General features: G+C 49.4%; 2 protein-coding genes across 3 annotated transcripts; one reads left to right on the top strand and one right to left on the bottom strand.

Annotated features, from left to right (window-relative positions):
• Nucleotides 1–2,044: 2,044 nt before the first annotated feature.
• GIPC3 (GIPC PDZ domain containing family member 3) lies at nt 2,045–12,063 on the bottom strand. The gene is made up of 6 exons (XM_081895804.1): nt 11,160–12,063; nt 9,295–9,480; nt 7,092–7,272; nt 5,533–5,645; nt 4,620–4,701; nt 2,045–2,737 (listed from the first exon to the last, which is right to left on the bottom strand). The coding sequence occupies exons 1-6, from the start codon at nt 11,466–11,468 to the stop codon at nt 2,586–2,588; spliced, it is 1,023 nt and encodes a 340-aa protein (XP_081751930.1). The 5' UTR covers nt 11,469–12,063; the 3' UTR covers nt 2,045–2,585.
• Nucleotides 12,064–15,003: 2,940 nt separating this feature from the next.
• HMG20B (high mobility group 20B) lies at nt 15,004–27,742 on the top strand. Of its 2 annotated transcripts, none has more exons than XM_081895820.1 (10): nt 15,004–15,060; nt 17,243–17,328; nt 17,904–18,009; nt 19,382–19,585; nt 21,470–21,590; nt 22,182–22,228; nt 23,379–23,457; nt 24,696–24,911; nt 25,723–25,855; nt 27,360–27,742. In XM_081895820.1, exons 2-10 carry the CDS (start codon nt 17,294–17,296, stop codon nt 27,370–27,372), a joined length of 954 nt encoding a protein of 317 aa, XP_081751946.1. In that variant the 5' UTR covers nt 15,004–15,060; nt 17,243–17,293; the 3' UTR covers nt 27,373–27,742. The 2 variants fall into 2 exon arrangements, with proteins under 2 accessions (XP_081751946.1, XP_081751945.1); XM_081895819.1 differs by having other exon boundaries at nt 17,904–18,021.
• The last annotated feature ends 246 nt before the right edge of the window (nt 27,743–27,988 follow it).

Below are 27,988 nucleotides of genomic sequence, written 5' to 3'. Positions count from 1 at the left end.
TGCTCATTAGGCCTGACAGCCCGCCAAGTCCGTGTGGACCGCACTCTTGGTAAGAAAGGGTCAACTCCAATTTGAACAGGGCGATTTGTTGCCAGTTCCCTCCTCGTAACGATTTAGGGTTTGTCCCCTTGTCGGCGTAACAAAGGCACTTAAGCTGGAATTTTGTCTTGGTCCAGTATATCTGAAGGAGCGTCTCCACCCCCATCGTCCAGAGCACTGAGGTCCAGCTCCGAGGGCCTTCTGGCGGTTCCCTCCCTCCGAGAAGTGAGGTTACAGGGAACCAGGCAGAGGGCCTTCTCGGTGGTGGCGCCCGCCGTGTGGAACGCCCTCCCACTAGATGTCAAAGAGAACAACAACTACCAGACCTTTAGAAGACATCTGAAGGCAGCCCTGTTTAGGGAAGCTTTTAATGTTTGATGTATTTTAATATTTTTTGGGAAGCTGCCCAGAGTGGCTGGGGAAGCCCAGCCAGATGGGCGGGGTATAAATAATAAATTATTATTGTTGTTATTATTTGGGGCACGCACAAGCACATCTCAGCATGCAGCTCAGAAACCCTGGGCTCCCGGCCTCAAAGGGAAGAATGGATGCGGAAGGCGGTGCAAGTTATTAGTAGTCCTCATGGTTTGAATAGAGGGAGCCCAAGAGGCAGAGAGGAGTCCGGCTGGGGAGAGACAAGGAGGTCTCCCTCTCCTGCTGGGACCAGCTCCCCTCCCTGCTTATCTCGCAGAACCAGGAGCGGCGTGTAAAGGGCGGAGGGGAGGCTAGGTTCACATGGGCGCAGTCTCTGATTGCTTGGGAACAGCCCGGGAGAGGACCGAAATTTGGGAAGCTGCGGACAGCTCCTGGCAACCAAATTTCATTTGCCAAAGAAAACCACCAGTCCATGTAGCCCAGGGCTGTCTGCATGGGCCGGCAGCATCTCTCCACGTTTCCAGGCTATCCGACGCATCACTCCGAACCTTCGTGGGAGATGCTATTATCTTGCACCCGGGACCTTTTGCACGCACGGCGGGTGCTCTGCCTACTGAGCCGTACTGCCCTTGAAGAAACGATTCTCCCCTTTTTTAAAAAAAAAGGAATGGTTTTTAAATAACTTTTTAATTATTTCAAAAAGAAACCAACAAAACTTTATGTACATTGCAGTCAAAGGCAGGAGAGTTGAAATGCGGAAGGTTGAGGGGCTTCCTTCTGAGAAAATTAGTGTTGACGTTACCTTTTATTTTTTGATTACGATGCTGGTTTTTCATTAACGTGAAGCTTTGTTGCAAAAAAACAGTGCTGAGGTTCGGGTTCATGTAGACCTGAGAACGGGGGTGGGGAGCCTCACAAAATAAGGTGGTCCGTGGAGGTCCATTTTGGGACACACACACACACATCTCCTTTGCAGAAATATTTGTGTTGCCGGCATTGGGGGGAGAAAATGCATGGATCAGCAAAGCCAAGCACAGCCTTCTGAAGAAGATCTCGGCCCCCCTATTTTCAAGGGACAGTCCTGGATTTACAAAAGCCACCTCAGTTTCCGATTTGGTCCCAGAACGTCCACCTTTTCATGGGAGAAACGTTGGAGGGGATGGAATAGGACGTCCCTATTTTCAGGGGAGAAACGTTGGAGGGGATGGAATAGGACGTCCCTCTTTTCAGGGGAGAAACGTTGGAGGGGATGGAATAGGATGTCCCTATTTTCACAGGAGAAACGTTGGAGGGGATGGAATAGGACGTCCCTATTTTCAGGGGAGAAACGTTGGAGGGGGTGGAAGAGGACGTCCCTATTTTCAGGGGCGAAACGTTGGAGGGGATGGAAGAGGACGTCCCTATTTTCAGGGGAGAAACGTTGGAGGGGATGGAATAGGACGTCCCTATTTTCAGGGGAGAAACGTTGGAGGGGATGGAATAGGACGTCCCTATTTTTGTTGGATAAACATTGGAAGGTATGGAATTATGCAACCCTGAGCCAAGGAGATAAATACCGTAACTTGACAACCTTTAGAAGACATCTGAAAGCAGCCCTGTACAGGGAAATTTTAAAAGTTTAACGTTTTATATATGCTGGAAGTTGCCCAGTGTAGCTGGGGCAACTCAGCCTGGGTATAGATAATAAAACTATTACTATTACAGTGGTACCTCGGGTTACATACGCTTCACGTTACAGACTCCGCTAACCCAGAAATAGTACCTCGGGTTAAGAACTTTGCTTCAGGATGAGAACAGAAATCACGCGGCGGCAGCAGGAGGCCCCATTAGCGAAAGTGGTGCTTCAGGTTAAGAACAGTTTCAGGTTAAGAACGGACCTCCGGAACGAATTAAGTACTTAACCCGAGGTACCACTGTATTATTATGGAATAGGACGTCCCTATTTTCATCGGAGGGTATGAGATGGGCGCTTCTTTAAAAAAACGAACAAATGAGAGATTAATTCTGCTTTTCTTTCCTTTCTTAAAAAAATAAAGAGAAAAATGAGGTTGGGTGTCAGTGTTTGTGTGTCTGGATGGAAACCAAAGACCTTGAAAAAACTGGCGGGGATAAGAGGCGCAGGAAGCCTAGCGGAAGAGAGATAAGGATGGAGAGACAGAAGATCTTCGCCTCTACTTGGGGCTCCCCTTGGCCTCGCAGATTGTTCTCCAGACCTCGGCGACAAACTCCTCAGGGAAGGCAAACTCGCCCAGAAGGAGATCCAGGCCGCGAGCGAAATCTTCAGAGCCCTGCCGCCCCTTGGCCATTTCCACCATGCTCGAAGCTGCAAGACATGAAAGGGGGGCACCAGAGAAGTTTCCCATTGCCAAATTTACCATTCAGGGGCGTTAAAAGTCCTGCGTTGCAGCGGGTCAGGCTAGATGACCCTGGGGTGTCCCCCTTCCGACGATTCTTTTGTTCTAGGAATTCTAAGGTCATATAAAAAGGTAAAGGGACCCCTGACCATTAGGTCCAGTCGTGGCCGACTCTGGGGTTGCGGCGCTCATCTCGCTTTATTGGCCGAGGGAGCCGGCGTACAGCTTCCGGGTCATGTGGCCAGCAGGACTAAGCCACTTCTGGCGAACCAGAGCAGCACACGAAAGCGCCGTTTACCTTCCCGCCGGAGTGGTACCTATTTATCTATTTGCACTTTGACGTGCTTTCGAACTGCTAGGTGAACAGGAGCAGGGACCGAGCAACGGGAGCTCACCCCATCATTGCGGGGATTCGAACCGCCAACCTTCTGATCAGCAAGACCTAGGCAATGTTTCCCACCTCCCTTTGCAAATGCAGTCTGGCAAGTATCTGTTAAGCTGAGCAAAGTTATCAGTATGCCCAAGAGATTCAGGAACTGTTTACCATCTCTAAGGAATGGCCAGGCTACCCAGAAAAGGCGATTGATAAGGCATGATTGATCAGGTCTCCTGGCAGACAGGAGAGGAGCAACACGCTCCAATTTCTGCTGGGGACCACCTCTTTCTGAGATGTATGTGTGATGTTTTGGGGGGTGGTCTTGACGCGGGTGGCGCTGTGGGTTAAACCACAGAGCCTAGAACTTGCCGATCAGAAGGTCGGTGGTTCGAATCCCCGCAATGACGGGGTGAGCTCCTGTTTCTCGGTCCCTGCTCCTGCCAACCTAGCAGTTCGAAAGCACGTCAAAGTGCAAGTAGATAAATAGGTACCGCTCTGGCGGGAAGGTAAACGGCATTTCCGTGCGCTGCTGTGGTTCGCCAGAAGCGGCTTAGTCCTGCTGGCCACATGACCCAGAAGCTGTACGCCGGCTCCCTCGGCCAATAAAGCGAGATGAGCGCCGCAACCCCAGAGTCGGCCACGACTGGACCTAATGGTCAGGGGTCCCTTTACCTTTTACCTTGAGCTACAGGGGAGGCAATTTCCAAAGTCTATATAAGAGCTTGCACACCAATGTTCGGGGTTCCTCTACTCCCTCCCTGCGTGGGGTGAGCGGAGGACCCTGTTGCAACAGATTAATAAAGATCAGGCTTACTAGCCGCTTTGCTTCTCAATATTCTCTGGTTGGCCTCTGCTATTTTCTCCTACCAATAGAGAACCTACTTGAGGACTCTATACGGGCTCTTGAATATCCCATAAGGGAAAGGGAGCAGTTTGTTTTCTTATAACAAGAACATGCAAAGATAACTCATAGGAAAGATCTCCCTGGTCCAGCCTCCCGTTTTTCACACTGCATAACCAGATATTACACCTGGAGATTGTAGAAACAACAAGCGAAAGAGTTTTGGAGCCTGAGCTCGCTCGGTTTCCTCTTCCCTCCTCATTCCTCTTTCCTTTTGTGTTGTCTGATGGCCTCTGTTATTTTCTCCTACCGATAGGGAACCCACTTAAGGAATCTAGACGGGCTCTGGAATACCCTATAAGGGAAAAGGAGCAGTTTCCCCCCTTATAACACCATTCTGGGGTATTAGGATTTCTGCGGTGCAGCTGGTCAGGAGCTGAGGGCCTCATCCAACCTAAATCTGCCCCTGCTGTGGCCACACTCAGCAAGCTTTGAAGTTGCATGGCAGAATCTGAACCCAGCTCTCTCCCGGGTCCGTTGTCCCACCTAGCTCAGGATCGTGGCCCCCCCACCCCCAGGCTGACCGACTCTCTGGGGGTCTCAGAGGGCGTGAGACCTGCCCCTCTCCACTCACCCAGTTCCACGTCTCGGATGCCCATATAACTCTCCAGGAGGTCGTCGACTTTCCCAGCAGCTTCCTCCTCACGCTCGCTGGGCTGTAAGCGGGAGAAAGGGGGGAGGTCAGCTTGGTGGCCCCACAGGCCGTGGCTTGGGATGTGTGGGCAAAATCCCAGAAGATGTCGGGTATCAAACAAGGGTTGGGAAATGCGAGGGCTGCAAGGGGGGGGGTGTTGTGTCGTATGGGGTGGACCTTTTGCAGACCCTACAAGTGTCCCTGTTTTCCCGGGATTTTCAGAAGTCATCCTGGTTTCTGTTTTGATCCCGGAATATCCTGCTTTTCCTATTTTCAGGGGAGAAACGTTGGAGGGGATGGAATAGGACGTCCCTATTTTCATTGGAGAAACTTTGGAGGGGATGGAATAGGACGTCCCTATTTTCACAGGAGAAACGTTGGAGGGGATGGAATAGGACGTCCCTATTTTCAGGGGAGAAACGTTGGAGGGGATGGAATAGGACATCCCTATTTTCAGGGGAGAAACGGAGGGGATGGAATAGGACGTCCCTATTTTCACGGGAGAAACGTTGGAGGGGATGGATTAGGATGTCCCTATTTTCATCAGAGAAACGTTGGAGGGGGTGGAATAGGACGTCTCTATTTTCACAGGAGAAACGTTGGAGGGGATGGAATAGAACGTCCCTATTTTCAGGGGAGAAACGTCGGGAGGGCCGAGTTTGGGGATTCTTGGACTAGATGACTCTTGGGGCCTATTCCCAATTTATAATTCTGCAATTTTACAGGAGAAAAAGCGTAGGCAACGGGCTGGGACAGAAGGAGAGGCGTGCCTAAGCTCTCTTGCACCCTTAGCAAGGAGCTGTTTCGACACCTCCGAAGCCACGGACCAAAACCGGGACCCAGACCGACTCACTGCCTCCTCCAACGTGGCGCTGCCCTTGGCTCGTAGCCGCAGTGTCTCCTTTCCGCTGGCCACTTTCCCCTCGCTGGGCACTTTGTTGCTTCGTGTTCTCTGGCTGATCATGTCTAGGAAGTGGAAAAAGGATGGCATCGCTTCGATAAGTTAGGTTGCTTTGACAAACTCAATTCCGTTTCTGGCCAGCTGCTGTCTAACTTGGACGCTGCGCGACACACTCGCATCCAGGGCACGCAAATCGCTGTGGAATATTGCGCGGCCCCCGGCTCGCTCTTTGAAACTTTTGGGGGGTTCTCAGCCCACCTGGCAGCAGATTTCCGGGGTTCCGGACTAGGGGACCTCCCGAGCCCTACCTGGAGATGCTAATAATAATTATAATATATTATTATTTATACCCTGCCTATCTGGCTGGGTTTCCCCAGCCACTCTTGGCGGCTCCCAACAAAATACATTAAAACAGCAGTCAGTAAAAACTTCCCTAAACAGGGCTGCCTTCAGATGTCTTCTAAATGTCAGATAGTTGCTTATTTCTTTGACATCTGCTGGGAGGGCGTTCCACAGGGCGGGCGCCACCACCAAGAAGGCCCTCTGCCTGGTTCCCTGTAACCTCACTTCTTGCAGGGAGGGAACCGCCAGAAGACCCTCGGAGATGGACCCCGGTGTCCGGGCTGGAGACGCTCCTTCAGGTCTACTGGGCCATTTAGGGCTTTCAAGGTCAGCACCAACCCTTTGAATTGTGCTCGGAAACAGACTGGGAGACAATGTAGGTCTTTCAGGACCGGTGTTATGTGGTCCCGGTGGCCGCTCCCAGTCCCCAGTCTGGCTGCCGCATTCTGGATTAATTGTAGTTTCCAGGTCACCTTCAAAGGTAGCCCCACGTGGAGCGCGTTGCAGTAGTCCAAGCGGGAGATAACCAAAGCATGCACCACTCTGGCAAGACAGTCTGTGGGCAGGGAGGGTCTCATCCTGCGTACCAGATGGAGCTGCCCTGGACACAGAATTGACCTGCGCCTCCATGGACAGCTGTGAGTCCAAAATGACCCCCAGGCTGCGCACCTGGTCCTTCAGGGGCAGAATGACCCATTCAAGACCATCCATTCCCAAGTACACTGGAGGCTGAGGTCTAGGTAAAGGTAAAGGGACCCCTGACCATTAGGTCCAGACTCTGCGGTTGCGGCGCTCATCTCGCTTTACTGGCCGAGGGAGCCGGCGTCCAGCTTCCGGGTCATGTGGCCAGCAGGACTAAGCCGCTTGTGGTGAACCAGAGCAGCGCACGGAAACGCCGTTTACCTTCCCGCCGGAGCGGTACCTATTGATCTACTTGCACTGGTGTGCTTTCGAACTGCTAGGTTGGCAGGAGCAGGGACCGAGCAACGGGAGCTCACCCCGTCATTGCGGGGATTCGAACCGCCGACATTCTGATCGGCAAGTCCTAGGCTCCGTGGTTTAACCCACAGCACCACCTGCGTCCCTTTCTACCCCTGTGCACACACTCCGGCCACTGCCTCTCCACAGCCCCCCTCGAGAGGGGTCTTCCTCTCCCCCCCCCCACTCACCAAAGGCCCTTTTCGGCTCCACAAGGCGCAGGGTGAAGGGCTGGGCTTTCGGCATTTCACGCAACATCTTGGCAACTTCGTAGTGGCGGCACCCGACGATGGTTTGGTCGTTGATGGCCTCGATGCTGTCTCCGACGCACACGACCGGGATGCGGTTGATAATGCTGCCTTCTTTGATGCGCTGTAGGTTAAGGGAGAAAAGCAATGACAAACCTAGGCAGCATCTTAAAAAGCAGAGACATCACCTTGCCAACAAAGGTCCGTATAGTTCAAGCTCTGGTTTTCCCAGTAGTGATGTATGGAAGTGAGAGCTGGACCATCAAGAAAGCTGATCGCCAAAGAATGGATGCTTTTGAATTCTGGTGCTGGAGGAGACTCTTGAGAGTCCCATGGACTGCAAGAAGATCCAACCTCTCCATTCTGAAGGAAATCAGCCCTGAGTGCTCACTGGAAGGACAGATCCTGAAGCTGAGGCTCCAAGACTTTGGCCAACTCATGAGAAGACTCCCTGGAAAAGACCCTGATGTTGGGAAAGATGGAGGGCAGAAGGAGAAGAGGACGACGGAGGATGAGATGGTGGGACAGTGTTCTCAAAGCTATAAAGATGAGTTTGACCAAACTGCGGGAGGCAGTGGAAGACAGGAGGGCCTGGCGTGCTCTGGTCCAGGGGGTCACCAAGAGGCGGACACGACTAAACGACTAAACAACAACAAGGTTAAGGGAGTGCATGTAACATCAGCTAAATTTCTGGCACACCGTCCCATTTAAGAGACACAGCCTGTCGAATTTCAAAAAAATAAACTACCTGAAAAGGATGTGTACAGTGGTCTCTTGGTTCTCAAACGCCTTGGTAGTCAAATAACTTGGAACCCAAATGCTGCAAACCCGGAAGTAAGTGTTCTGGTTTGCAAACTTTGTTCGGAAGCTGAACGTGTGCCGTTTTGAGTGTTTCGCTGTCTGTTTTTGCTATTTATTTTGCGTTTCTGTTTTCGTGGCTCTTTTTTGTTTTGTTTTTGTGCCTGTGCGGAACCCAGTTCAGCTACCGATGGATCGATTGTGTGACTGCAGTACATTGTTTATCGCTTTCATTTAATAATAATAATAATAATAATTTATTATTTGTAACCCACCCATCTGGCTGGGTCTCCCCAGCCACTCTGGGCGGCTTCCAACAAAAGATTAAAAATACATTAAAACGTCAAAAATTAAAAGCTTCCCTAATCAGGGCTGCCTTCAGATGTCTTCTAAATGTCAGGTAGTTGTTTATCGCTTTGACATCTGATGGGAGGGCATTCCACAGGGCGGGCGCCACCACCAAAAAGGCCCTCTGCCTGGTTCCCTGTAACTTGGCTTCTCACAGGGAGGGAACCGCCAGAAGGCCCTCGGAGCTGGACCTCAGTGTCCGGGCAGAACAATGGGGGTGGAGACGCTCCTTCAGGTATACTGGACCGAGGCCGTTTAGGGCTTTCAAGGTCAGCACCAACACTTTGAAATGTGTTTTATGGATCGGTGGTATTGTTAGATAGTAAAATCCATGTTCAATGGCTGTTTTAGAGGTTGTTTTAAAAGTCTGGAATGGATTAATCCATTTTGCCTTACTTTCTAGGGGAAAGTGCACCTTGGTTTTGGAACGCTTTGGTTTTGGCACAGACTTCCGGACCGGATTAAGTTTGAGAACCAAGGTACCACTGTATTAAAGAAAACACGATCACAAAACATCTAATAAAAATAACAATAATATGTCATTAAAATGCAACAAAGGTTCATGCAATTGCTCATATTTAGATTTCCAATCGGCCAGCATAAACTTGAAAAGTATAAATAAATGCATAAAGTATAAATAAATAAAATGGATTTAATAATGATGATGATGATGATGATGAAAATGATGTGCACAGTCATTCAACTTTGCAAGGAGGAAAAGTTGCATTTTCAGCTACAGTGGTACCTCAGGTTAAGTCCTTAATTCGTTCCGGAGGTTCGTTCTTAACCTGAAACTGTTCTTAACCTGAAGCACCACTTTAGCTAATGGAGCCTCCTGCTGCTGCCATGCCGCCACTGCACGATTTCTGTTCTCATCCTGAAGCAAAGTTCTTAACCTGAAGCACTATTTCTGAGTTAACCTGTAACCTGAAGCGTATGTAACCCGAGGTACCACTGTACTCAGATCTCACGACATGACCTTCTCTGGCCTCATCCTGACCTTGATGAAGGCACATCCGGCCCCGTTATCTGTGATGGTGAGACCCAGAGCATCCTCCGTCTTCGTCACCTCCACCTCTTTCGTCTCGCCGCGGATGTGGGCGAAGATAAAGTCCTCAAGCCCGATCTGGCCTCCGAGAAGCTTTTGCATGTCCACCTTGTGAGTGTTCAGGGTGCAGAAAAGGATCTGGGGGAGAGAACGGATCCAGGCTTAAGGTTTTCTCCCCGGTGGGGTTGGCCAGCAAGGGGTTGGGGTGGGGATGTCGAAAAAGAGGTGAGAGAGACAAAGGGGGTTTGCGGAGGGAGAGCGAGAGAGAGAGAGAAGCAAAAAGGGTTCAGGGTAAAGGTAAAGGGACCCCTGACCATTAGGTCCAGTCATGGCCGACTCGGGTTGCGGCGCTCATCTCGCTTTATTGGCCGAGGGAGCCGGCGTACAGCTTCCGGGTCATGTGGCCAGCAGGACTAAGCCGCTTCTGGCGAACCAGAGCAGCGCACAGAAACGCCGTTGACCTTCCCGCCGGAGTGGTACCTATTTATCTACTTGCACTTTGAGGTGCTTTCGAACTGCTAGGTTGGCAGGAGCAGGGAGCGAGCAACGGGAGCTCACCCCGTCGCGGGGATTCGAACCGCTGACCTTCTGATCGTCAAGCCCTAGGCTTTGTGGTTTAACCCACAGTGGTTAAAGGTAAAGGGACCCCTGACCATTAAGTCCAGTCGTGACCGACTCTGGGGTTGCGGCGCTCATCTCGCTTTATTGGCCGAGGGAGCCGGCGTACAGCTTCCGGGTCATGTGGCCAGCAGGACTAAGCCGCTTCTGGCAAACCAGAGCAGCGCACGGAAACGCCGTTTACCTTCCCGCCGGAGCGGTACCTATTTATCTACTTGCACTTTGATGTGCTTTTGAACTGCAAGGTTGGCAAGAGCAGGGACCGAGCAACGGGAGCCCACCTCGTCGCGGGAATTCGAACCGCCGACCTTTTGATCGGCAAGTCCTAGGCTCTGTGGTTTAACCCACAGCGCCACCCGCGTCCCTGAGGGCTTAGGGCGTCATCAAACCCGGGTGCAAAATTCAGGGAAGCTCCAAAGACAGAGGTATTTTGGTTCATATAGATCTGTTTCAGCCCGTGTGCAATTTCTGCCTCTCTCCTGACTCTAGAACTTTGGGTTCGTCCGGTGAATGTCAGAAGATTCCAGGCCGGTAAAAGAAAGCAGCACATAGTTGATCTAGGGAACTCCTTGCCACAGGGGACAAGGGACGGCCACCAAATTGGATGGCTTTGAAAGACGATGGGATAAATGCATGGAGGGTGAATGGCTTGCCGTGAAAATTGAGGCCGCATTCCTGACGGGAGCCAGCAAGACTTCCGAATATCAGTTGCTGGAAGCTGCAGGAGGGAAGAAGCCTGATTCTGGGTTATCCGTGTGAGAACAGCAGACCCTCCAAATGTCCCTCTTTTCCAAGGACAGTCCTGGATTTACGGAAGCTGTCCCGGTTTCTGATTTGATCCCAGAATGTCCTGCTTTTGCTTAGGACGTCCCTATTTTCAGGGGAGAAACGTTGGAGGGGATGGAATAGGACGTCCCTATTTTCAGGGGAGAAACGTTGGAGGGGATGGAATAGGACGTCCCTATTTTCACGGGAGAAACGTTGGAGGGGATGGAATAGGACGTCCCTATTTTCAGGGGAGAAACGTTGGAGGGGATGGAATAGGACGTCCCTATTTTCAGGGGAGAAACGTTGGAGGGATGGAATAGGACGTCCCTCTTTTCAGGGGAGAAACGTTGGAGGGGATGGAACAGGGTGTTCGGTTGGGCGAGCGAGTCTCTTCTTACGAACTGAATTTCTCCCCCCCAGAAAGGCCTCACCTCTGTGGGGGAGATGTCGAAGACCTCTGCGATTTTGGCGTACAACTCCTTGACGTTGGTGAACCCTTCGATCTTCCCGGTGGGGCTTCCGTGGGCCAGCTGGGTGTGGAAGATGAGTCGGGGTCTCACGCGGGGCTGGCGGGGCGCCGGGGTGCCCCCGCTCTGCCCCGGGGTGCCCCGGCCCCCTTCGGAGGAAGAGGACGAGGCCTGGGAGCCCCCGGTTTCCCGGGACACACCGTTCTCCATTGGCGTCCCTCCTTGCCGTTCTGCGTATCCTTCCCGGCTCGGTCGCTTGGCCCTACGCAGCATTGGGGCCCCCCCTCTGTCCCCCCTCACCCGGACAACGGGAGACGATCGCCCCGGTTGAATTATTGATGCCCCTGGCCTCCAGGTGGAATGGCAGAGACGTAAGGCGAGCCGGGCTTTGGCACAGAGCCCGGAAACCCAATCACACCCACCTTCCAGCAGAGAATTCAGTTAGGCAAGCTGTGCCCCTAAGGGTGCCACGTCTGAACCGAAGGGGGGCACGGCTGTGGGGTGGAGGGGTGGCAGTGCTCTGGCACCCAGACCCTGCGCCCATCAGCGTACGGTCCTTTGCAAATAATTCCCGGTTCTGTTTATCCCCGTCCCCAGCTGCTGCTGCTGCGAACCTCTCTTGGGACAACAGATGTTTTTTCCTGATATACCTTCGGAGGAACACATGAGACCGGGTTGCTCATTATTTTATTTCGGAAATATCTTCTCTGCCTCACCGCGCAGTGCCAGGTTTACATATAAGCGAAACAAGCTATGGCTTAGGGCCCCACTCTCTTAGGGGCCCCCGGAAAAATTAAAGGGGAAAAAACAACTGGATGTACATTTCCAAAATATAAGATAAAAAGCAGATGAAATAAAACCAACGTACAGCAACAGTGTTTTGTGTTTCTGTAGGCTCCTATGGTGTAAGTCTGGGACGCGGGTGGCGCTGTGGGTTAAAAACCACAGGGCCTAGGACTTGCCAATCAGAAGGTCAGCGGTTCGAATCCCCGCAATGACGGGGTGAGCTCCCATTGCTCGGTCCCTTCTCCTGCCAACCTAGCAGTTCAAAAGCACGTCAAAGTGCAAGTAGATAAATAGGTACCGCACCGGTGGGAAGGTAAACGGTGTTTCTGTGCACTGCTCTGGTTCACCAGAAGCGGCTTAGTCCTGCTGGCCACATGACCCAGAAGCTGTACGCCAGCTCCCTCGGCCAGTAAAGTGAGATGAGCGCCGCAACCCCAGAGTCGTCTGCGACTGGACCATTTCCCCCCTCAAAAATATAGTCTGGCCCTTCGGATCTTGAAATATGGGTCCCCCCAACAAAATTTAAAATTCGGCTTTGTAATTTGTAATTTATGTGATGTGATTTAATTTGATTTGATTGGCCGGTTAATAAAAATTATTTTAATATATATATATATAGTCTGGCCCCCAACAAGGTCTGAGGGACAGTGGACCGGCCACCTGCTGAAAAAGTTTGCTGACCCCTGGTAAGTCATGGGCCCGGCCTGCTAGCCTGTTCCCTAAAATATCCCTGGTTTGCTCCTTTCTATATATAGGGTGCCTACATTCTGCATGGACTCGTTGGAGGGCAACATAAATTGCCATATAGCATATATTCAACACAAAAAAAGTGACAGTTTGTTATTGACAAAGGACAGCTGGACATATAAAGGGCCCCATTGCCTTCAGTAGCTAAGGGCCTCATCAAACCTAAATCCGGCCCTGGCCTTACATCGTTTGCTCACCTTCCACAGAGATCAGTCTGTTCTTCCACGTTCCAGATATCCGTGCTTTCGAACACTTCTGAGATTTCCAAAGGCACTGCTGTTTTTCAAGGGGGAATAAAGAGGTGAAGGAACTCCCCGTGAACGCCTCCCTCGTTCATCATCATCATTTTATTTGCATGCACACTTCTTCAGATATTGGTATGCATGCACATGAAAGGTCATACCAATAACTAACTTGTTGTTTTTGTTTAGTTGTTTAGTCATGTCCGCCTCTTTGTGACCCCCTGGACCAGAGAACGCCAGGCCCTCCTGTCTTCCATTGCCTCCCGCAGTTTGGTCAAACTCATGCTGGTAGCTTCGAGAACATTGTCCCACCATCTCATCCTCCGTCGTCTCCTTCTCCTTGTGCCCTCCATCTTTCCCAACATCAGGGTCTTTTCCAGGGAGTCTTCTCTTCTCATGAGGTGGCCAAAGTCTTGGAGCCTCAGCTTCAGGATCTGTCCTTCCAGTGAGCATTCAAGGCTGATTTCCTTCCGAATGGAGAGGTTGGATCTTCTTGCAGTCCATGGGACTCTCAAGAGTCTCCTCCAGCACCAAAATTCAAAAGCATCCATTCTTCGGCCATCAGCCTTCTTGATGGTCCAGCTCTCACTTCCATATATCACTACTGGGAAAACCAGAGCTTGAACTATACGGACCTTTGTTGTCAAGGTGATGCTTTTTAAGATGCTGTCTAGTTGGTCAGCTTCCGGGTCATGTGGCCAGCAGGACTAAGCCGCTTCTGGCGAACCAGAGCAGCGCACAGAAATGCCGTTTACCTTTCCGCTGGAGTGGTACCTATTTATCTACTTGCACTTTGACGTGCTCTCGAACTGCCAGGTTGGCAGGAGCAGGGACTGAGCAACGGGAGCTCATCCCGTCATTGCGGGGATTTGAACCGCCGACCTTCTGATCGGCAAGTCCTAGGCTCTGTGCTTTAACCCACAGTGCCGCCCGCGTCCCCACAGCCAAGATAGTCTCATTTAAAACAACACAGATAAAAAATTTTAAAAATTGTTCACACAGCTGTTATTTTATAATGGCAATGGTGACCACCTGAGAGGTGTCGGAACTGAGTTCCAGCGAGTTCTGGCCAGGGGAAAAAAAGTGGTACCAAGGACTAGAAACTTGGCTTTTATGGTGAAAAGGGCAGGATTCTCTGGAATCAAAACTGCAGGCAAGCACTTTCTGTGTCTTCAAGGAAAGTAGATGAGTAAAAGAGCAAATTAAGTTAATTTGGGATATACAGAAGATATAAAAAAAGATAAATTTAAGAAACTGCAGAAAGAGGGGTTAAAATGATTGTAAAATCTTTGAAATGTACAAAACTGAAAATCACAAATAAAAGAATGAATAAATGAGCAGATTAAGTTAATTTGGACATGCAGGAGATATTCAAAACAAATTTAAGGAACCGCAGAAAGAGGGGGAAGGAAGTCGAGTTCTGAAATGTTGAAATGAATGTAGCGAAATGTATAAACTTGAAAAGTATAAATAAATAAAATGGATTTGTTACAAAAAAATTGAAACTGATGTGTGCAGTTATTCAGCTTTGCAGGGAGTACATATTTACAAGAGTATATATTGAAAATAGATGAATAAAAGAGAAAAATTAAGTTAATTTGGAATATGCAGAAAATATTTTTTAAAAATTAAGGAATCGCAGAAAAAAGGGGTTGAAATCATTGTCACGTTATTGAAATGTATAAAACTCAAAATCATTAAAATAATTCATTATTTTAATTAAAATAAAGGAATTAAAAGGAAATGGACGCCCACAGAACGTTCGCATCTCCCTTTGAAGTTCCTCCTCCATTGATACAATTCGACTCAGGACACGCTCTCCGATTGGTTCCCCCCTCGGCCAATCCGCGTCGCCTCCGAGCCGTGATGCGTTCCATTCCGCGCGGCCGCCGCTGGAAGGGAAAGCGATGGCGGGTAGGGGCGGGGCGGGGGCGGGGGAAGCGATGGAACGCGAGCGAGCCAATCAGGAGCGCGGCGGCGGCGAGTCCCGTCCAATCCGCGCCCGGGGAGAGGGCGGTCATTTGCATAAGGACCCAGCTGAGAAAGGGGCGGCGCTTCTGCGGATGAAAGACTGGGAAACTTTTGCAAAGGTTTCTATTTAATATTTTTATTTTTATTGGTGTTATTAATGCGGGCTGCTGGGTCGGGGAGGGGGCAGATCTGGGGATCTGCAAGAGAAGGAGATCTAGGATTTTTTTATTTTTTAAATTTATAAAAAATAATCCATTTTTTTTTGTTTTTTTAAGGGAGGGGCTGGGAAGGAAACATATTGCAAAAGGCGGGGGCTCTATTTACTTTTTCCAAGATTAATTAATGCGAATGCAATGGTGCCTGCCTGTCTCTCTGCCCCCCAACCCGACCCTCGGCCCTATAGCTAATTTTCCTTGTTTTTTTTTTTAAGAGAGGGGGGAGCCTGGGAAGGAAAAATATTGCAAAAGGCGGGGGCTCTATTGATTAATTCCAAGATTAATTAATGCGAATGCAATAGTGCCTGCCTGTCTCTCTGCCCCCCAACCCGACCCTCGGCCCTATAGCTAATTTTCCTTGTTTTTTTTTAAGAGAGGGGGGAGCCTGGGAAGGAAAAATATTGCAGAAGGGGGGCTCTGTTTACTTTTGCCAAGTGGATTAATGCGAATGCAATGGTGCCTGCCTGTCTCTTTACCCCCCCTCTCTCTTTGCCCCCTCCCCTATTGCAATTCCCCAATTCCCCTGGCTGGGGGGGGTGGGGGGTCTCTGGTCCCTGTTTGCATTTAATTTTAAGGAGATATTCCGGAACGAGCTAAGGGTGATCTCCCTCCATCTCTGTAGGCGCCCTTCTGTACCCTCTCAACATTTACCCCACGAAAATAGCGACTTTCCCATTGTTATCATTATTATTATTATTATTGTTATTATTATTATTATTATTGAATAGGACGTCCCTATTTTCCTTGGAGAAGTGTTACTTATCTCCTTGACTGGGGGGAGGTGGGTCACATAAACTACATGCCCTCTAACTTTTCTCCCATGAAAATAGGGATGTCCTCTTCCATTGTTCTTGTTCTTGTTGTTTTGTGATTTATAAATCCTGCCAATCTGACTGGGTTGCCCCAGCCACTCTGAGTGGCTTCCTATATATATACCGGTATATATTAAAAACTTTCCTATCCAGGGCTGCCTTCAGATGTCTTCTAAAGGTTGCGTAGTTACTTACCTCCTTGGATCGGGGGTCACATGACTTCAGACCCTCCAACGTTTCTCCCGGGAAAATAGGGACACCCTATTCCATCCCCTCCAACGCTTCTCCCCTGAAAATAGGAACATCCTATTCCGTCTCCTCCAACATTTCTCCCCTGAAAATAGGAACATCCTATTCCATCCCCTCCAACATTTCTCTCCTGAAAATAGGAACATCCTATTCCATCCCCTCCAATGTTTCTCCCGTGAAAATAGGGACGTCCTAAGGAAAAGCAGGACACTCCAGGGTCACATCAGAAACCTGGACATTTTCTGTAAATCCAGGACTGTCCCTGGGCAATAGGGACACTTGGAGGGTCTGCTGCCCTCCCTCCAGCGTTGAATTTTAGGCTTGTAAAAGTCGGAAGGGACCTCAGAAGGACCTCTAGCCTGACCCAACCCGTGCCTTCACTTGCGAGGTTTTTACCCTGTCGGAAAGGCACGATGGACCAGCGCAGCGATACGGTTTCCTGGCAAAGAGTTTGTGCGTTGTGGACTATATGGAACTTGCCAAACTGACTGGGAGACTCCCAGACCAGAAGGAAGAGATGGTGGAAGAAGATTAGAAGAAGTTTAAGGAATATTTGAAAAAAATATGTTAATATTTAAACCTTAGGATAGCTTTGGAAGTGGATATAGGGTTAGAAGTAGTCGATGGGGTATTTTAAAACAGTATTATTTGTAAGTGATAAAATGTGAAGCTATTTTAAGTGCGATTAAAAAAAAAGATGGTTAGAAATTATGATACTGTATGTGTAAACTGCTAAAGATGAAGTAAAATGAAAACCAGATAGGTGGGACTTGGGGAAACCCACTTAACAATGTTTAGAAAAATAAGGATATGACAACAATTTGTTAGCATTGTTTGTCTTTTCTGTTTGTGTTTATTATTTGTGTTATAAAATGAATTAAAAAAAATTGGGGGGGGGAAGAGTTTGTGCGTTGAAACAGAAAGGGGGTCCTCGTGTAAAACGTTCCAGGGTCCCCGTTCGAAACACGCCCACTCTCACTTTCCCCCTGTGCATTTTGCATTAAATCCTGAATCGTCTCTTTCAGGCTCCCTGTTAAGAGCGGTCGCCTGAGTTTCTCACCGCCAACGAACGGAAAATGTCACACGGTGCCAGGCAAGCGGCCGCGCTTCTGTGAGTATTGACCTTATTTTGTGTTGGTGCTTTTTAAACTTGCCAAATGCTTGAACGCCGGCCAAACTATTAAGATTAAAGGGTTTGGCATGGCAGAGGTGAAAAAGAAAACCTTTTACTTTTCAAATCCGGGTTCGAAAGCTCCATTTGTTCAGCTATCAAAGAGATAATTTTTATTACCGTATTTTTCGCTCTATAAGATGCACCAGACCACAAGACGCATCTAGTTTTTGGAGGAGGAAAACAAGAAAAAAATATTCTGAATCCCAGAAGCCAGAACAGCATGAGGGATCTCTGCTCAGCGAAAGCAGCAATCCCTCTTGCTGTTCTGGCTTCTGGGATAGCTGCGCAGCCTGCATTCGCTCCGTAAGACGCACACACATTTCCCCTTACTTTTTAGGAGGGGAAAAGTGAGTCTTATAGAGCAAAAAATACGGTAATTCTTTTGGATTGACGAATCAACAGAGTCTTTTAGGAAAATAAATAATCGGAAGCTTCCTTTTACGGATGGAAATTCAGGGTAAATTTGCAGTTCTGTGTAACCTTTTTCGCGTGCGTGCTTTTTTTGGTTTCAGGAACGCCGCGGGGAAAACCCAGCCGGGGAGTTTCCTGGTGTCAATCAAACAGGAGAAAAGCGAAGTCCCTCGTCTGATCGCAGAAAAGCCCCATGGCGAAGAAGAGGTGAGACCCCTGGTGCGTCTATATGTCGGGGCTACGAGATTTTCCGCCATCCCAGACCCGCTTGGGGTCTTGGCATCCGGGGGCTACAGATTTTTTGTCCCCGGAGGGGGTAAGACTCTGTCTTGCTGCCACCTTTTGCTGCACCCCTGCAGTCTCAATATTGATGTGAAGGAACAGGGGGTGGTTGTGGTGGAATCTCGCCTTCAACAAACAAAAAAAATATTTGTAATTTTTCAAGCACTTAAAGGTAAAGGGACCCCTGACTGTTAGGTCCAGTCACGGACGACTCTGGGGTTGCGGCGCTCATCTCGCTTTACTGGCCGAGGGAGCCGGCTTACAGCTTCCGGGTCATGTGGCCAGCAGGACTAAGCCGCTTCTGGTGAACCAGAGCAGCGCACGGAAACGCCGTTTACCTTCCCGCCGGAGTGGTACCTATTTATCTACTTGCACCTTGACATGCTTTCAAACTGCTGGGTTGGCAGGAACAGGGACCGAGCAACGGAAGCTCACGCCGTCATTGCGGGGATTCGAACCGCCGACCTTCTGATCGGCAAGTCCTAGGCTCTGTGGTTTAACCCACAGCGCCACCCGCGTCCTCTAAGAATCTATGTACTGTACTATAAATAAGACAGTATTGTAGATGATAAAAATTGAAATTATTATTTTTTCCTTACTGATGATAGTCATTGTTTCGATGGCAGGCTTTCATCCGTTTCCGCAGCCACACAATCAGTCAACCAGTAGCTGAACTGGGTTCCAAACAGTCACCAAAACAAATGAACCGAAAAGGCCTCAAAAACAAAAACGCAAAATAAATAGCAAAAACAAAGGTGCCAAACGTAAACTGTTTCGGAAGTCTGTTTGACTTCCAAAATGTTTGGAAACCAAGGCGCAGCTTCTGATTGGCACAGGCACCCCAGAAACAATGGCCCACAGTCTCATCGGACGTCCAGTTTCCAAAAAACATTTGAAAACTAGAACACTTACTTCCGGGTTTTCAGCGTTTGGGAACCAAGGTACCACTGTATTCTGTCAACTTAAAGTTTCCAGTCCTCTTTAGTTGGGACCTTGCTCACTTTCCATTTTGGAGGCTAACGAGATACTTGGGGGCCGCATAAATAGATTCCAACTAAATTTTCTGGCAGCAAGTCCACCTTTGCTGGAGGTTTTCCAACAAAGGTCGGATGCCCACTTGTCAGGAATTATTTTGCAGGGCAGCTATTATCATCAGAAAGTTCCCCCTTCCAAACAACGCTCTGAGCTCATGGGGACTAGAAACCTGTGTTTGCTTTCTAATGCTTGCCAGAACCCCCAGCTTGATATAAGTTCCAGCCGCGGGTATTCAGCTATCTCCTGTTTTTCTCCTGAGTAGCCCGTGAAGAAGAGGGGATGGCCAAAAGGCAAGAAGAGGAAGAAGATTCTCCCGAACGGGCCAAAGGCCCCGGTGACAGGATACGTCCGCTTCCTGAATGAAAGGCGGGAGCTGATCCGTATGCAACATCCAGACCTGCCTTTTCCGGAGATCACGAAGATGTTGGGTGCAGAATGGAGCAAACTGCAGCCGGCGGATAAACAGGTGAGAGTGGCTGAATTTGCATGGAGGAGAGTCGTCGATGGGCTTTTAGCCACGATGGCTCTGATCTGCCTTCTCGCACGGAGGCGGCAATGTCTGTAATAATAATAATAATAATAATAATAATTTATTATTTATACCCTGCCCATCTGGCTGGGTTTCCCCAGCCACTCTGGGCGGCTTCCAACAGAATATTAAAATACAATAAACATTAAAAGCTTCCCTAAACAGGGCTGCCTTCATATGTCTTCTAAAAGTCAGGTAGTTGTTTATTTCCTTGACATCTGAAGGGAGGGCGCCACCACCAAGAAGGCCCTCTGCCTGGTTCCCTGTAACCTCGCTTCTCGCAGGGAGGGAACAGCCAGAAGGCCCTCAGAGGTGGACCTCTGTGTCCGGGATGGACGATGGGGGTGGAGGCGCTCCTTCAGGGCTATTGGGCCGTTTAGGGCTTTAAAGGTCAGCACCAACCCTTTGAATTGTGCTGGGAGCCAATGTAGGTCTTTCAGGACCGGGGTTATGTGGTTTCCACTCCCAGTCACCAGTCTTGGGCCGCATTCTGGATTAATTCTAGTTTCCAGGTCACCTTCAAAGGTAGCCCTACGGCGAGCGCATGGCAGTAGTCCAAGCGAGAGATAACCAGAGCATGCACCACTCTGGCCAGACAGTCTGCGGACAGGGAGGGTCACATCCTGCGTACCAGATGGAGCTGCCCTGGACACAGAACTGACCTGCGCCTCCCTGGACAGCTGTGAGCCCAAAATGACTCCCAGGATGCGCACCTGGTCCTTCAGGGGCACAGTCACCCCATTCAGGACCAGGGAGTCCCCCACACCTGCCCGCCCCCTGTCCCCCAAAAACAGCATTTCCGTCTTGTCTGGATTCAACCTCAACCTGTTAAACAGGCAGCCCTGTTTAGGGGAGATTTTAATGTTTGATGTTTTATTGTGTTTTTAATATTCTGTTAGGAGCTGCCCAGAGTGGCTTGAGAGGCCTGGCCAGATGGGCAGGGTATGAGGTGGTGGTTGTTGTTAATTAACCACCGAATTCTTGGCACTACAAGAGGGGAGAGGGCTGGGGGGGGGGTTGGTTGGTTGGGTGTACAGTGATAAGGTAAAGGTAAAGGGACCCCTGACCATTAGGTCCAGTCGTGACCGACTCTGGGGTTGCAGTGCTCATCTCGCTTTATTGGCCGAGGGAGCCAGCGTACAGCTTCTGGGTCATGTGGCCAGCAGGAATAAGCCGCTTCTGGCGAACCAGAGCAGTGCACGGAAATGCCGTTTACCTTCCTGCCGGAGTGGTACCTATTTATCTACTTGCACTGGTGTGCTTTCGAACTGCTAGGTGGGCAGGAGCTGGGACCGAGCAACGGGAGCTCACCCCGTCATTGCAGGGATTCGAACCGCCGACCTTCTGATCGGCAAGTCCTAGGCTCTGTGGTTTAACCCACAGCGCCACTCGCGTCCTGTGTGCAGTGGTAGCTCGGGTTAAATACTTAATTAAATACTTAATTCGTTCCGGAGGTCTGTTCTTAACCTGAAACTGTTAAAGATGGTAAAGATAATTATAATAATCTTATTACAGTGGTACCTCGGGTTAAGTACTTAATTTGTTCTAGAGGTCCGTTCTTAACCTGAAACTGTTCTTAACCTGAAGCACCGCTTTAGCTAATGAGGCCTCTAGCTGACGCCGCGCGATTTCTGTTCTCATCCTGAAGCAAAGTTCTTAACCCGAGGTACTATTTCTGGGTTAGCGGAGTCTGTAACCTGAAGCGTCTGTAACCCGAGGTACCACTGTAAAGGGCAGAGGGGTTTGCCAGCTGGAAATAAGGCCAGAGGGGGCTTTCGGGTTGCAGAGGGGGGGTTCACCCTTCTCCCTTCGTCGTTCCAGCGTTACCTGGATGAGGCCGAGCGCGAGAAGCAACAGTACATGAAGGAGTTGAGGGAATACCAGCAGTCCGAAGCCTACAAGATGTGTGCCGAAAAGATGCAGGAGAAGAAGATCAAGAAAGGTGAGAGAGTCGCTAGTAGGTTTGCCAGAAGTTTTGTAAGGCGAATAAAATTTGTCTAGATAAAAAATGGGAAAGCGGAATAATAAGAATGAAATGCGTACAGATTAGTAAATTGTAAAACAACACAGTGAGGAGAGTTGGGAGTCAAACATTTATGGTGTGTCCACCGTGCGTATGTATGTAGGTGATGTATGTACTGTATATATTGTATTGTATTAACTTTATGTAAATGGATGTATAATAAAGATTATTTAAAAGAAAGAAACAGTAGGGGTGACCTCCTTCACGGAGAGTTCTCGCCCTTATTAAACTTTTGGGGAGGAGGCGATGTAAGAGCGACAGATTTCCGGACGTGTTCGCTCGTTTTCCTTTTCCCTCCTCCTCCCTCCTTTCCTTTTGTGTCGTGTCTTTTAGCTAGGAAGCACAGCACAAATTGCAAATTTAGCAGCTTGGTGCTGGGAAAGAGGGTGAGCCAGGGATCTGGGCTGGAATCTTGCCTATGCTATCCAAATCATTCTGTGCGCTCAGTTGAGTCACCATCTCCCTACTTTCTGTTGACATTATTATTGCTTTTTTTACAATACCTTTCAGAGGATGCCGGTTCTGGAGTCGTGAACACGCTGCTGAACGGGTACAAGGTAAATCAGGCTATCAGAGGAAATGCCTCAGACCTTCTTTTTAAGAATTTATTTTGTTGCTTCTGTTAAAAACCAATTTTCTTGTACGCAAGCTTTGGAGATTAGCAGAGTTCTTCATCAGCCCATGCCCCCCAGACCTTCCTTTTAAGAATTTAATTTTGTGGCTGTTGTTATCAAAAACAAGTTTTCTTGCACACAAGCTTTGGAGATTTGCAGCGTTCCTCATCAGCCCATTCCCCCAGACCTTCCTTTTAAGAATTTAATTTTGTTTTTGTTGTTATCAAAAGCAAATTTTCTTGTATGCAAGCTTTGGAGATTTGCAGAGTTCCTCATCAGTCCAGAGAAGCACTCTGAAGCACTCCAAAGCTTGCCCACTGCCCATAACATTTTATTTGGCCAAATGAGCATTTTCCTAATTCAGATTTTGGGATTGTTCTTTACGGGCCATCATCGCTGCTACAAGTTTGTTTTTAAAACCAATCCCATCAGTTCATCATAAGGCCTTTACAGTGCACAGCCAGGTTATAAAACAACGCTTTATTCTGGAAAAAAACATGACCTATAAAAGTTTACAGCATGCAATAAGGTTTTGAAATTAAAATTAGGAGGCTGGAACATAGCTGGAACGGAGCTTCTTAGCTGATAGGGCTGCCGGATGTGAAAATCTTATATCAGACAGAAGTTCCAGCTGTCACTTCCTGCAGGGAAACGGCCCGAAAAACAGCTAAAAATAGATGATTTTTAAAAATAATAATTCTCTGGGCATTTTATATAAAGCAAGGAACGCATGATATCTTCAAGGGGCCTTGATTGGTTGATAGTGATTTGGGGGTACAAAATAGAATAATGGCTATTTTTATTTATTTAAGAGTTGAATGTTTTACCCCCTATTTATCCATCTTGAGGGTTGGAGTCCAGGAATGTGGGGGTTTTGTTTTCCAAAGGTGATTTTCAGGGGAGGAGGCCCCGAAACAAACATTTCTGCGCTGTGGGGATTTAGAAAACGATTTCCTAAGACTTTTTCCACCTGACTTCTGCCCCCAAAAAACACGCACCACTCCCAATTCATCCCCAAATTTCCCCTGGGAAAATAATGCAAAGTTTTCAATTTGTTCTCTTGTTTCTGTCCACCTGTTTCCTTCTCAATCAGCTGGGAGAGGGAGGCAGTGACGGATTCTCAACATTTGACGTCCCCATATTTACTGAGGAGTTCTTGGACCAGAATAAAGGTAATTTAAGGAACTGAGCAGGCTGCCTTGGGCTTGCAAAAGTCCGGGGTACCAGTGCCGGATTTACGTATAAGCTAAACAAGCTATAGCTTAGGGCCCCACTCTCTTGGGGGCCCCCAAAAAAATTAAAGGAAAAAACAACAACTGGATGTACATTTCCAAAATATAAGATAAAAAACAAATGAAATAAAACCTGCGTACAGTGTTTTGTGTTGTGTAGGCTCCTATGATGTAAGTCATGGGCCCCGCCTGCTAGCCTGCTCCCTAAAATATCACTGTTTTGCTCCTTTCTATATATAGGGTAGGGACGCGGGCGGCGCTATGGGTTAAACCACAGTGCCTAGGACTTGCCGATCAGAAGGTCGGAGGTTCGAATCCCCGTGACGGGGTGAGCTCCCGTTGCTCAGTCCCTGCTCCTGCCAACCTAGCATTTCGAAAGCACACCAGCGCAAGTAGATAAATAGGTACCACTCCGGTGGGAAGGTAAACGGCATTTCTGTGCGCTGCTCTGGTTCGCCAGAAGCGGCTCAGTCCTGCTGGCCACATGACCCAGAAGCTGTATGCCGGTTCCCTCGGCCAATAAAGAGAGATGAGCGCCGCAACCCCAGAGTCGGCCACGAATAGATCTAATGGTCAGGGGTCCCTTTACCTTTACCTATTGATATACTTCTTGTATTTCAGTTCAACAATTGCTTTAATAAAATACCTATTTTGTGATGTGCAAATGGCTTTAGATACCTATTAGGTCCCTAAACGACCACAAAAAGCAGTGACAATTTGTTGCTGGCAAAGGACAGCTGGACATATAAAGGGCCCCACTACCTTCAGTAGCTTACGGCCTCGCCAAACCTCAATCCGGCCCTGATCCTGACATGCACAGGTGCCAACTCCCCTGGGTGCCCCTACACCCGCAAAATTCCCCATGCAGGGCACCCACAAATTTCCTGTTCCAATACTCTCCCTGTTGTGTACTAAAGTTCTCACCCTGGGCCAGCAGGGGGATACTGTAGATAGTTATGCAAATAAGGGATCGAAAGTGACATTCAGTGATTGGATAGTATTAGAAAATTGTTACAGTTACGTTGTACTGGAGCTCTATATAAGCAGGCAGACTGAACCCTTCAGTACAGTTCTGTCCTGGCCTGTGAATAAACAAGAGCTGTTTGAAGAATCGCTGTGTCGTCTGATATGTTCACCCACAATTTAACACTCCCTGTGTTGTCCGTTTGTTTCTCCAGCCCGGGAAGCGGAGCTCCGTCGCCTGCGCAAGGTGAACACGGAGTTTGAGGAGCAGAACTCCATCTTGCAGAAACACACAGAGAACATGAGTTGCGCCAAAGAGCGCCTGGAGCAGGAATTGGCTCTGGAAGAGCGGCAGACCATCGCTTTGCAGAAGCAGCTACAGACAGTGCGCCAAGCCTTGACCGCCAGCTTTGCCAGCCTGCCAATCCCAGGTGGGTGGCCCCCACTGGGCTGGACGCGGCTAAATGAATGAATGAATGAATCTTTATTTGCGTTAGCCGTCGGCCATAGCAATAAAACAACAATACACTATACAAAGAATAGAAATAAAAATTATATATATAATTGGGACGCGGGTGGCGCTGTGGGTTAAACCACTGAGCCTGGGGCTTGCCGATCAGAAGGTGGGCAGTTCGAATCCCCGCAATGACGGGGTGAGCTCCCGTTGCTCGGTCCCTGCTCCTGCCAACCTAGCAGTTCGAAAGCACAAAGTGCAAGTAGATAAATAGGTACCACTCCAGTGGGAAGGTAAATCCCGTTTCTGTGCGCTGCTCTGGTTCGCCGGAAGTGGCTTAGTCATGCTGGCCACATGACCCGGAAGCTGTACGCCGGCTCCCTTGGCCAGTAGAGATGAGCGCCGCAACCCCAGAGTCGTCCGCAACTGGACCTCATCTCGCTTTATTGGCCAAGGGAGCTGGCGTACAGCTTCCGGGTCATGTGGCCAGCAGGACTAAGCCGTTTCTGGCGAACCAGAGCAGCGCACGGAAATGCCGTTTACCTTCCCGCCAGAGCAGTACCTATTTATCTACTTGCACTTTGAGGTGCTTTCAAACTGCTACGTGGGCAGGAGCAGGGACTGAGCAACGGGAGCTCACCCCGTCATTGCGGGGATTCGAACCACCGACCTTCTGATCAGATATATATCCACTCTGGGACCTAAATAGTAATAGCGATATGGGCAGACGGCCAGTTTGCAGAGTGCGATGGAGGTCAGCGGCTAGCTGATCGTTCTTTCTCCCCCAGGCACTGGGGAGACCCCTACATTGAGCACCCTCGATTTCTACATGGCGAAGCTCCACAGCGCCATCGAGAGCAACCCGGTGCAGAACGAGAGACTTGTGGTGCGGGTGAAGGAGATTCTGTCTCGCATCGCCAGGTGAGCCATGCGCGGGATGCATCCGTCACGAGCGGAGGGTCGGGAAGGGGGCTGCCTGGTCCGGAGAGGAGGTGGGACCTTTGAAAATTAAGCCAATCGTTGTGAGAGGTGGGGAACAGTGGCAGGTAGCGGTTCAATGGGCGGAAGGCGGGGAGCCTGGCAGTAGGTGGCGCTAGAGTGGTGGGAACCTGTGTCCCGGACTCCAACTCCCATAATTCCTGACCGCGGGCCATGTTGACTGAGCTGGAGTCCAGCCGTATCTGGAGGGCTTTGGGTTGGGGGGTTGGGTGGTTACGTAAAGAGGTTGGGGGGCTACGTAAAGAGGGTAGAACATAGAGATGCACTTCTATGTCCGTGGTTCTTGAAGGGAGCAGTAGTGCCCCCTGGAGGTGGGGCGGTGGGATTGCTGGGGGGCGCTGAGAGACAGGGGGAACGGCAGAGGAGGGGAGTCCCAGAGTTGTAAATTTTATTATGTATTTTGTGGGTTTTAGATTGCTATTGGATGTTGTGAACCGCCCTGAGATCTATGGGTAACTTCTGAAAGTTATGTAGTTCTTTATCTCTTTGACATCTGACGGGAGGGTGTTCCACAGGGCGGGCGCCACCACCGAGAAGGCCCTCTGCCTGGTTCCCTGTAACCTCACTTCTCGCAGGGAGGAAACTGCCAGAAGGCCCTCGGAGCTGGACCTCAGTGTCCATGATGGGGGTGGAGACGCTTCTTCAGGTCTACTGAGCCGTTTAGGGCTTTCAAAGTCAGCACCAGCACTTTGAATTGTGCTCAGAAACATCCTGGGAGCCAATGTAGGTCTTTGAGGACCGGTGTTATATGGTCTTGGTGGCCGCTCCCAGTCCCCAGTCTAGCTGCCACATTCTGGATTAGTTGTAGTTTCTGGGTCACCTTCAAAGGCAGCTCCACGGAGAGCGCATGGCAGTAGTCCAAGCGGGAGATAACCAGAGCATGCACCACTCTGGTGAGAACTCTATAGCCTGCCCACCGCTGACACCCGGCCCCTGAAAGATTGTGCCAAAGAGGATGCAGCCGTTGGGTGGAAAACAATTTATCCTTTCCCGTTCTTTAGAATATGCCGCACCCAGGGCACTAGAAAGTTTTATCATGAGGAAATTAAGCATGGGGTGGCCTTGACCCAGTATCCCTGAAGGAGCGTCTCCACCTCCATCGTCCAGCCCGGACACTGAGGTCCAGCTCCGAGGGCCTTCTGCCGGTTCCCTCCCTGCGAGAAGTGAGGTTACAGGGAACCAGGCAGAGGGCCCTCTTGGTGGTGGCGCGCTCCCTTCAGATGTCAAGGAGATAAACAACTATCTGACTTTCAGAAGACATCTGAAGGCAGCCCTGTTTAGGGAAGTTTTAAATGTTTGGTGTTTTATTGTGTTTTTAATATTTTGTTCTGAGCCGCCCAGAGTGGCTGGGGAAACCCAGCCAGATGGGCAGGGTATAAATAAGAAATTACGATCCTGATATTTTTTATCCCCCTCTCTCTTCCAGTGAACACTTGTGAGCAGCCCCAGACCTCCCAGCACAACTCGAAAACGTGGCACAACTGTGCGTCTCCTCAAAATCTCCCTTCTTGCAGCTGCCTCCGCCTTCCAGAACCTCCTCTCTTAACTGTGCCTATTCTGTGCTCTTGAGATGTTTCAGGATCAATCTTCTCCCAATCTCCTTATTCCTCCTCAAAGCTGCGCATCAGGCTGGTTAGATGTTTTAGAACATTAGGGGAAAAATCATGTTTGCGCAAAGGTTCCTTGAGCTCCGGGATTCTACGCTTCTTCTCGGGGAAGGACGACGGCGACGGAAATTCCAATTTTTGCCGCCGGTGTTTTGGCGTTCTATTGCAGCAAGAACGTCGATGGTGCGCACATTGCGGCACAAAATCCTAACCCCCCCCCAATAAATTAAATTGGAGAGACCCAGACATTAAACCTGAGATCTTTTCCGTGCAAAGTCCCTGAGCTACACGGATCCTGTTCCTTTCTAGGTAAAGGGACCATGCAAAGTGGCTTGAGATCCAGCCCATAATTGCTGGACTCAGTTAGTGGCTTTCCAGGACTTTTAGAGTGGAAAAGACCTGCCTGAAAACCATGCTTTTACAGTGCAGTCGCAGGTAAGACTACTTG

The sequence above is a fragment of the Podarcis melisellensis genome (assembly GCF_964234715.1).
Source record: "Podarcis melisellensis genome assembly, chromosome: 18".
NCBI classification, from domain to species: Eukaryota; Metazoa; Chordata; class Lepidosauria; order Squamata; family Lacertidae; genus Podarcis; species Podarcis melisellensis.
Note: the sequence above shows the minus strand (reverse complement) of the source record. Positions and strands in the feature narration are given on the sequence as shown.